Source organism: Myxocyprinus asiaticus, chromosome 20 (genome assembly GCF_019703515.2).
Source record: "Myxocyprinus asiaticus isolate MX2 ecotype Aquarium Trade chromosome 20, UBuf_Myxa_2, whole genome shotgun sequence".
NCBI lineage: Eukaryota > Metazoa > Chordata > Actinopteri > Cypriniformes > Catostomidae > Myxocyprinus > Myxocyprinus asiaticus.
Genome location: NC_059363.1, coordinates 30,565,879 through 30,576,871, shown reverse-complemented (window position 1 = coordinate 30,576,871; position 10,993 = coordinate 30,565,879). Strand labels below are relative to the sequence as shown.

The 10,993-nt window shown below is 41.3% G+C and overlaps 1 protein-coding gene across 1 annotated transcript; it reads right to left on the bottom strand.

Moving 5' to 3' along the window:
• Window positions 1-1,811: 1,811 nt before the first annotated feature.
• LOC127411354 (uncharacterized) lies at window positions 1,812-6,134 on the bottom strand. The gene is made up of 2 exons (XM_051646874.1): window positions 6,045-6,134; window positions 1,812-5,595 (listed from the first exon to the last, which is right to left on the bottom strand). The coding sequence occupies exon 2, from the start codon at window positions 3,364-3,366 to the stop codon at window positions 2,665-2,667; it is 702 nt and encodes a 233-aa protein (XP_051502834.1). The 5' UTR covers window positions 3,367-5,595; window positions 6,045-6,134; the 3' UTR covers window positions 1,812-2,664.
• Window positions 6,135-10,993: the final 4,859 nt, after the last annotated feature.

Below are 10,993 nucleotides of genomic sequence, written 5' to 3'. Positions count from 1 at the left end.
GCAAAAGGGAAAAAAAGCATCGACTTTCAATTTATTTGCTGAAAGTTCACTTGATGCAGCACAGAACAATCTGGAATAATATGAAACAATGCAACAGTCCACTCTATGCAGCCTGAACTTGTTTAGATTGTTGGAATCTTTGTGACAACTGTGCTAACAATCTAGATGCAGCGCAAAGAATGAAACAGTGTGAAGAGAGAAGGTGTCTCAACATGCGTTTTTGAAAATTTGAAGTTCTTTTTAACTTGACATTGTGTTTAAAATATGCCGGTCCTGCGCGAGACACTGAAAAAAAGCGAGAAACGATGCAAATGTCAAAGACATTCATCCAGCATGTGTTTACATAGGAAAACAATGGGAAAACAGAACAGACACCCACAAAAACATGTTCAGTGTGAACGGCCCCAAACATATCCGTTCGACCATGTCTGTGAGTAAGAGCGCATGTGTGAAACAAGTTCAGTAAGCTTGTTTATTTTTCCATTCATTACAAACCCGACCCCGAAGTCTTACTTGAAAAACTTGAAAAGCCCGCCCTCCGATGCTGCACTCGAGAGCTCATCACTTTCGTGGGCTCCGAATAAGAGGTCGAACTCGCCATGAGACGAGCCGGCGGACTCATCCGGAAGCCCGATCGGGGCAGACGAGCATGCTGGGGAATGGGAGGTCCGCTGGGGGATACCCGGCAGAGGTGGTCCCATTGGGGTCTCCAAATCACCTCCAGTGCTAGCTGCGCAGGCCTCATACCCATGGGTAGATGGACCGAGGCGGGGAGCCTCTGGGTTGGCTTGCTTTCTTACGAAGGTAAGCCGCGACCGCATCGTTGCCATGGACATGTTCTCACAATGAGTACATGACCCATCCACGAATGCTTTATACCCGTTTGTCCAGGGGAGTGGCATGCAAATACCACTCGCCAATTTTCATTGGCCTTTTATCAAAGACCAGAGGTGTCTCGGGCTCCCAAGAGTGACCCCTAGTGTCACTACATCGACACAACGTCTCGTTCCCTCCATCAGGGAATGGAGGTTACACAAGTAACCATGACGTTTCTGTGTGAAATGTGGTGGCGAATTTGCGGCAAATTTGCCACAAACTCTCGATTTTTGTAAGGGGGGGGGTCTCCCAAGATGCTGATGCAATGTGCTATCAGTTGCATCACAAGAGAAGGTAAACAAAGTAGGTACATTAATATGGTACCATACACATTATTATGGGCACAAAACACAACACTTTAAACAATATGTAACAGGGGGTCCCTGCTCCATCTCTCTACCCACCAAGGGGTCCTTGGCCTGAAAAAAGTCCCTGGTCTATTCCATTGCACTAAGGGGTTTTCATGATTTGATGTGCACCAATTCTAATATTGCAAACAATTTAGGACAGATATTATGCAAATTGGGCTTCAGCACATGCACAACACGCAACACAACGCAACCCAACAAAACTAGATTGCTCCCAAAATTATGTATGAATCTGTCTATAATAAAAGCATGCGATGTGTAGGTAACCATCTGGTGACAGGTACGTAAGTATGCTATTGTTCAAGTACTGTATTATAGGAAACCTGTGCCCAGCTTTTGATGGGAAACTGGCTAGATTTTTCTCTGCAATCTTACTACTGGGAAAATTTAGATATAAATTAAATTCAATTAGCACGGTACCTCCAATTAAGAAAAACTCTAAGTATAATATATTTTTGTCTTTCTCAATAAAATAATAAACTCTATGTTATGAGCCCCTTGTTGTCTAGGGGTAACAGGGGTATAACATTAAATAAAAGATAGATGGTATACTATTTGAGTGCTGGGAAGTAAGGACAGAACCAAGATGTACCACAAATTAATGAGTTTATTATATACAACAACTCCGCATTGTCAAAGCATTTTAAGAAATGGGTCTGTGTTTGAACCCCAGATGGTCTAATTCTCAGTGCCAGCTCAGGCCTAAAGCAGACTCCCAATGGTCGGATTTGTCCTGAGAGAGCCACAACTCCAACTTAGCAGACCTGGCTATGGGTAGGTGACTGACAACTTCCGTGATATTACTGGTCCACTGCTGGTTGTTGAAACCCCCAGAGGATAAGAAGGTGCGTTACTTATTCACCAGCTGCCATAAAACATCTGTCAACTGAGAATCTTACATCCTCTTCAGGAGTACTGTGTAGCACCACATGTCGCTGGAGGGCGAAGAATGCGCAGCATGGGCTGCACGTTGTCCCAAAGGGAAGGACTTGCCACTTGTAAATATCTGGAGGGTTATCCTGGCGCATGTCCCACCACAGGAAACGTAGGAGGGGTCTGTCCACAGGCAGTAGCAGGACCTGATGAAACATCCCACGTATATCCCACTTATGGACACGCAATGTTCCCTGAATCTCAGAAGGACACCCAGGAGAGAGGGGCTTCGGACTGGACCAGGTAGTAAGGAGTCATTAAGGTTCAACCCCTAGTACGCAAAAGGAACAGTTGAACACTAGTCGGTCTTTACCATTGTGACTGACCATATGGTGGGGAATATACCAGTTCTCTCCTGTGCTGCTGTCTCCCTCATTCGGTAGCTTGATGGCAGCACCATTCATCTCTGACTTATACACCTCCACCTTCTCTGGTGTCCGGGTGAGCCGACGCTCCATGTCTCTGAGACTCGGCATCACTGCCTCCTTCAGAGCACAGAAGAATGGGAAATCCTTCTGCATAATAAAGGCGTTGCATAATGGAGGATTCCGTTAACCTCAACCCGGGTGGTCTTGGCCTCCAAGAGGCTTATAGCCTCTCTATCCTCTTTGGATCTGGTAACTTGCTTTTCACAACGATATGGTAAGACATCAATCTGCCACAGCCTTTTGATATCCCTTTTCAACTCCAGTTCAGCAGGGGTGAGTGACACGAAGAAGCAATTTTGTGGTGACAGCTGATCTTTCAATAGTCTTACAGGTCCCTGCAGAGTCCATCTGAGCCTCATCTGAGTAGCTGCAGGTCCTCCGGATGGGCCCAGTCGTACAGGTGAAATGGGAGTAATGAGGTGAGTATTGTCAGCTCCGATAAGCAGTAGTGGACGTACTCCTCCGAAAGACTGCAAGGGGAGGCTCTTGAGATGCTGATACTTCTCCAGGATACTCAGAGGGTAGGAATGGTCAGCAAGACCCAGGCGTTTGGCAGTAAAAGCACCAGAGATTCCAAAGACCTTCTGTGGTTGAGTTCCAGAAGAGATTTGGAAGGAGACTAAGACACCAGTGACAGTCTGCACATCCTGACGGATAGTCCACAGGTCCAAGCTCTCCACAGGACCAAGAATTCCAAGTTTGGTGGCAGCAGGTGATAGGAGAATCATCCTCTCTGATCCATCATCCAGGATGGCATACATAACAAGGGTCTTTTCTTTGTGGTGAAGCAGAACTCTAATAACCTTCTGAAAAACTTTCCTACATCCTGTAGGTCAGTCCAGATACAGAGTCTCAGCTGCTGAATTAACCAGGCAAGAACCCTGAGTCACTGGTCTGGAGTTAACCTCGTGCAGGATCTGTAGATGTCTGCCTTTGCAAATACTGCATGGCTTCTTAAGGGTATATTTCACCACGTGGTGGGTGCACCCACAGCGCCAGCAGCGGTGATTCATCTGGATCCAAGCTGTAATCTGCTGTTTGCTGAAAGACTTGTAGGTAGTGTACTGACTAAGACAATGGTCATTTAGCAGAGCCTTCGTCCGCCCCATGAAGTACATTAGCTGAACAGCTGGTAGCATTCACTGCTCTCCCTCGATCTGGCTTCTGCTCCACCCTCTGCTGTCGGTCAGATATTTGACTTTCACTACTCTGACACCATGCTTCATACTGTAACCATTCCAAGAAGTCCAGAAGGTTATACACTGCACCAGGACGATGAAACTGAACTCGGCACATGCCTTCTGAACTCTGACCTCATTTCTGGAGGTAGTTTGCTTAGCAGACTCTCAACATGCGATCCGCAACTCAGTTCAGCCTGACCCTCATGGCCCAATGTCTCCAGCATACTGACAAGGGATCTTATTTGCAAGGCAAATATTTCAAAGGCTGCTGTCGAATGTCGGGAGCATCCAACACTTTAGCTATCCTTCTGAGGGCTAGTTTGTAAGGTTGTCCAAACCTCTCCGTCAGAGCTGCCATGGTGTCAGTATAAGGGAAAGATGTGTTAAGATAAGAGGCGGGCCAGGCGGGCTTCATCTAATCTCAGATGATCCATCAGTATTTGATAGTGGAAGAGCTCAGTAGCATCAGTAGGTAAAAGGTTCTCTATAGCAATCTTTAGCCTGGTGAACTCACTAGGATCCCCTGTGATGAAGTCTGGAATGCTTGGTGTAGGACCACGGTAGGTGCTCTCTCTCTCACCTGGATGCAAGGTTGAAGCTCTGTGCATAGGTATCGGATACCTGGGTCTCCTTGGCTCATAACTGTCATGAGGGTGAAGCAGGTGAGCAGCACTAACAGGCTCAGACGTCTGCTCTGGATACCAACTACGATCATAGGCATAGGCACTGTACTCAGTGAGTGGTGGAACTAATCTGCGGGAAGTAGCTGGGACCGATTCATCTGGATGACTAGCAGGAATGGAGTAACGATAAGTAGGAAGCTTAACTGGCTGTGTAACTTCCTGTTCTAGTTTGGCAGATAATCCAGTTTATATGTGGTCTCTCATTACTTGCAGCTCACTGAGCATCTTACCTAGGAAATCTACTAGCACATGCTCCTTTAGTGGCTCCCCAGTATTCCTCTCTGAGTGGTTAGGCAGAGCAGTATGATTTCTGTAGTCAGCAGCCCGGTTTGGGGTAGGTAATGAGCTATAATCCCCTCTAGGAAAAGACAGATCTGACCTTACTAGTGCTGCGGCTGTACTGGGTAACTGCAATGATGGCGTAGCAGTAGGTGAGTGAGGAAATGATGGTAGAAGGGACTCAGCATAGTAGGATACAGTCTCATGTGGCTGAGAAGGCCGGCATGGGGTAGTACAGGCAGTGCGTGGAGGTGATCGAACTGTATTCCCCTCCCAAGGCCGGTGATACAGTGAAGACTGAGCAGGTTGAGTAGGAAGCATGCCTGCTCTAGACTGTGACGGCACTCTGTCCGGTTCTCTTTCATAATAATGCTCTCTGTTGAATGTAGCCGATGACCACTGTCTCACCAGACTGGAGGCACTGTCGGACGGTGAGGGAGCAATTCTGGTGGCATCACATGGATCGCACCTCTGTGACTCGTCCGCAGCATGAAGCATCCTTTGCTGACTGACTTGTTTATGAAATGTGGCTGGTAGATCGTAATTATCAAGATAGGCAGGAGGGCAAACATGCCATTGAGGTCTGCCACCATCTGTATATACTCTTTCTGGCTGCATACTTGTGCTGAAAGATCCTCTTTATCCAAGAGTAATGGCTGTATCTGGCTCGAAGGACCAATTTTGTTATGTAGGTGAATCAGGATTGTATTCTGAGGAGGTTCTAATGTCTCTAGCCTTTCTCTTGGTGTGTCGATTAAAACACAGGAGCAGATCAGGTTCAATGCAGAAGGATTTATTGCCCTGAAGAGTCCTACATGAAGGCAATTAGGGTATATAGAGTGTGGTTCTGACAATAAAAAATAAATAATCAGACTTGACTGTTATATCAAAATAACCACATTAATCTACACAATATTAAGGTTCACTGAAATAAATCAACCCTCAGTAATGCAATACACAATGTAATGCAGCGCTGTCATCCTTATGTAAACATAATAGGTTCTAAACCGAAAGTGATAAGTATCACACAGCGCACAGTACACTACTAAAATATAAACTTAAAGTAATCATCAGCATCGCAGCATAATGGCAGGAATAAACATATACAGAAAGGATGAGGATAAAAACAATGATATTAGTAAACATCATGCAGCGCATGAATGCACTGAACACGCTAACTTAACATTAACGCTATAAGTTTCAACGATCTCAATAACAGCGGCCAAATTCCATATTGACTTATAAAACAAACGCTATGACTAACAAGGATTGTCTACAGTATAAACTGGTACTTACAATCACTCATAGACGCACACTATTATACACAGATTGAAGTTATTACTCCCGGTCCCGGGGCAATTCTCTCTTACGCTTCATTCTGCTGAGTCATGGCGGTGACTGACAGGTGTGCTAAGCCCCGCCTTCCAACATCATTTTATATAAAACGTTTTAATAAATAAATAAGCAGAAAATACATGGAGAATAATGTAACACTTCAGCAATATGAAAGCATTATTATTACTATTATTATTATAATTAATTAATTAAATAAATACAGAGCTTACAAAACAAAAATAAATAAATGAATGCATTTTTTTTACGTTTTTTTTTTCTTTACGTTTATCATGCATTTTCTTTACAACTTTATTTTAATTACTATTTTACTTTAAATAAATGTACTTTAAATGTCTGTAATCTTTAGTTAAGATTCACACCACTCCAATTTTATAAAAAAAATTATCTAAATCATCAGATACAGTTGGATACAATTATAGAAATCTATGTCATGTTTGTCTATAGGGAATGTATCTATAGGGAATTTGCAAGCGCAACATATTATTAGCCTATATGAATTTTCGAAATTTTGCATGGCAGATAGGTTACTGAGGAGAAAGACGTACTCTAACCCACCTTTTTTGTTTTCCCTATGTGAACGGAGAAGTTTGCCATTTTTCAGGCCACAAGTTATTTCCACAATGAATATTTGCTTGTGGTAGATAATTATTACTGTAGGCTACCTCCCGCACTCACGTTCATTCTCAACATCTAGGGCTGCCCCAGACCAAAGATTTTCCTAGTGGACTAGTAGTCATTAGTTTAAGCTATTAGTCGACATGTTTATGATATTAATTTAATTACTTAATATTTTGGGGGGCATCAGAAAATGGTTTGAGTTCCAGGGCTGAGAAAGAATATTGTAAGTAAGATTGCTAACACTGTTCTACATTACAGAGAATTACTAAACAGTAATAATGAGCCTTTAAAATATAAATTTTATAAGTGCACGCACACCGGCAAAAGGGTAATGATTCTGAATGTGTCGAAAAACCAGCAAGGAGACCGTCTGAACATTTTGTTAATTTATAGAGAGAAATGCACATTAGGGTTGTGCCAACAGATGATGATCTCAGGGATCGACGATGGTCAGAGTGATCACCAATAGCTGATGCCTTTGACGATGTCAAGACGATATTTGGCTCGTTTTCCCATTAATGTATTCAATTATTATTATAAGGCTATTATTATTATCAAATTCATATTACAAATAATTCGCCCATAGACACACAAACATGTGCTTCAAGAAACTCACTTAATTATATTATTAAGAACAGATGACAGAAAAGCCGTCTATGCGCATGTATGACACGCTGTTTGTACAGAGGCGTGCATGCGCATGTAAAAGGATCTCACTCTTTGTTTTTGTCTTCTGATTTTTTTTTTTTGTTGTTGTTGTTGCAAGTACAGTATCATCTATGAGTGTTGCAAATGACCTCAGACATCTCAGATCAGGAGGTGCTTTGAGTTCAGTTTGCTTTATTTCCACAGAGCAGTTCATTGTGACCACAAATCTGCAGCCTATACATCTGTGATTAAAACATAAAATAAATACAAAACACATTCACCTTGAACCATGATTTATATTTCAGTCAGTATTATCATCAGTATAATTATTATTTTTACATTTATAATTGTTTTTATGTCTTCATTTGTGTAAGTAATTTTCCACCTGCATGTTTAGACAGATACTTGCCTGACAAATATAGATATATATTCACAATATATATATATATATATATATATATATATATATATATATATTGTGATGGAGGGAACAAAAATTAATTTATTCACACACAATGTGTTTTCCCGGACAACGAAATACCTGACTGGTAGAGAATGCACAGATGAAGTAGGTTCTTTGCCAGAGAAATGTTGCCCTTCACAACTGTTGTAAAGCCATCTTTCAAAAAGTTGAACAACACACATTTTAATTGCACTTATTTTTTTCCAGTTTCATTTTAATTTTTAGTTAAAATAAATAAAAAATAAAGTTCAAAGTTTGATATCAAGGTGTCTTGCTTTATAGTTTAGGCTTAACCCTTACCCTGCTTAACGAAAATTACCCCATAGTACCACCTAGCGTTCAACCAGCGGTAATACCGGTGTTCGTCGGTTTCCTGTGGAGTTTTTTTTTTTTTCTGCGACCAACAAAAACTTTGTCGACCAAGAATCTTCTCATCAACCGATGTTTGGTTGACTATTAGGGGGCAGCCCTATCAACATCTGTTATTTTTTGTATTTGTGATCAGGCTGTATAGGCCTATTTGACAAAATCCATCTTTTTACATGTTTGCCTATGCTCGTAATGGAGTGATATTGGAGCAACGGAAATGCTGATGTCCTGACTCCTCCAGGGTGGGCAAATCTCAGCATTTCGCTTCTATTCCACAACGCTCCCGTAACGTGAGTCATGTTCAATGATCAGGATGATTGGGACCACAGTCGGCTACACTGTGTGAACAGTCTGACATAATATCGCACAGTGTGCCATGGCGATATCAATGCATTCATATTGTACAGTCTGACAAGCAACAATCTTAAAGGACTGTAAAAATCCTACAGTGCATAGTGGGCTTTACCTGTCCTCTTTTTCCCAAATTGTGATAACACAGAGGTTTACAAGTAACGAGTTCGAAGATGGTGAATCACACAACAAGAGACTGGTACAACAGTTAAGTTAACATACAATACGAAAACAACACCATTAACAAAGTTACAAAAGTTAGTGAGTTAACAGTACAGAGTTGTAAATCGCTGTAAGCAAACGAGCAAGTGAACAAGTAAGCTCCCATGTTCTAACAGCCTCTCCTCAACAGTTCCCAGTCACTTTTAACTTTTCTAATGATAAAAGGCAAATATCAATAAAACTTGTATTATATACCGTTTGCAAATATCCAGATATCTCTTTAAACAGATGCAATTCATGAACCTCATGAAAATCCAGAGTTTTCTTCCCATCAAGCACTCATCTAATATCTTCCTCTGAAGCGCATATTCTATCAACCAGAATCAAAAACTTCAGGATCAGGACCAAAAGTTCCTCTGATTCACAAATCATGATGGTCACTCCATGTCAACCCAAGCAGGTGATCCAGGCTGTTTAAACTGTCAGGGTATTGCTGCTGCTCATGCTGGATCAGCATGGGCGCGTGAGTGAAACTTAAAGGCAGCGTCCGAAACCAGGAAAATGCTGCCTCCGTAGGCTGTAAACGAAGGTAGGATGAAAATAATGTGCTTTTCAAACTGTTCAGAGACCAGTTTCCTTAAGAGTTGCATTCATTCAAAACAGTTGTCAGTTAAGCCATTAACTGATTAGGCAGCAATGTAACAAGTCAGCTGCCTACATTTTCTGATGCAGCCCAAGGTTAAAGCGTTTCACGTGCGCTATAAGTAAATGTATTTTTCACTATGCACTGTACAATTGGTTTGATTCTGTATTTTTTGAGTAAATGCGATTGCTAATGCGCACATGCCATCCATGGTTGCTGGACTACTGTGTGTACTGTTATTTCCTTCTTCCTAATATTTTAACAATTTCTTCATGTGCAAATATATTACTAAAATTTGATGACTAAACAGAAATCTGAAGAAACTGCCATCTACCATTTAAAATGCAATATTATTTTTTGTGTGAAATTGAGTTAAATAGTGCTAAATACGTTTTTTTAGCAATTTTATGTTTATTATTTACTATATTAAATTGTGTGATATATCGGCATTGTATCGTCCTATCGGCCACCAAGCTCGCTGGATATCGGCATCGGCCATTAAAAAACCCATATCGGTTGACCACTAATGTAAACCTCTAATTAAGACACTAGAGAGATTTGTAACAATTAACAAATTATAGATTTATTAACACAAAAGAAATAAGTTGAAATAAAATAAACACTTGTTTATAAATTCACCCCAAACATAACAATTGAAATTTTAAAATTCCCTAACAATGTCAGCATCCTACCTCCTGTAGTTTGTCTCCATGCCTCTAGAGGTCCCCTGTGTTCTCCCCTACCTTAGTTCTTCCTCGTGTGGCCTTGTTAGCATTATCCAGCTCACCTGTGCCTTGTTTCCCCCAGTGTATTTAAATTGTGTTTTTTTCCCTTGGTTCCTCACTTGGTTTTTGAGTCTCTGCCCTGTGTTTCCTGCCTTGTCTCGCTAAAGCCTCTCTAGCTACCCCAAGTAAGATATCCTGAGTTTCTTTCACTGATTGTAATTGTTCACTGGCTTTGTTTTCTCCCCTTGTGGAGTTTTATTTTCTCCTTTGGTTTTGCCCATTGTTTTTTTTTTTTTTTTGTTTGTTTATGTGGTTTATACCTCGGTCTGAGAAGAACTTTTGTTGATTCATTTTTGCAAGGACTTTTTTTTTTAATAAATCTACATCTCCTGGAATACTGCCTTAAGTGTTTCATTTGGGTCTAACATTACCAGTCCTGTGGTTCAGTGTTAGATCTCTCAACCACCACACCAGTGACCTGGGTTCTAGCCCAGCTGGTGACAAACAAAGCTTTGAATCAATTCCAACTGATTCACAAAGCAAACAGTGACCAGAAAGAACCAGTATTCAAATGAATCAAATCATAATCTCACTCCATAGATAACTCTCAAAAGAATCAGTGTTCAAATGATTTAGTGAATCACTTGTTCAATTATGCAAACAAATCAAATGATTCAATTGTTCAATGATGCAAAAATAAGCACTCTTTTACGTGGGGCTCATAAGAAATACTCCTCGATAGTGCTTTACCCGGGCATAGCGATTCTTTGTCTGTGATCCGAGTCTTTGATAAGAGTGAGCTCTTCGATACAGGGTCACGAGCTTTTCTGGAACAATATTCCTCCACTAAACACTAAACTCACCGTTCCCTTAAAATCAAACAAAAAGCAGCAGCTTAGTGTCCAGCTGA

Coding starts and splice junctions, on each gene's coding strand:
- LOC127411354 (XM_051646874.1), bottom strand. CDS start 3,366: ATGTATGCCATCCTGGATGATGGATCAGAGAGGATGATTCTCCTATCA.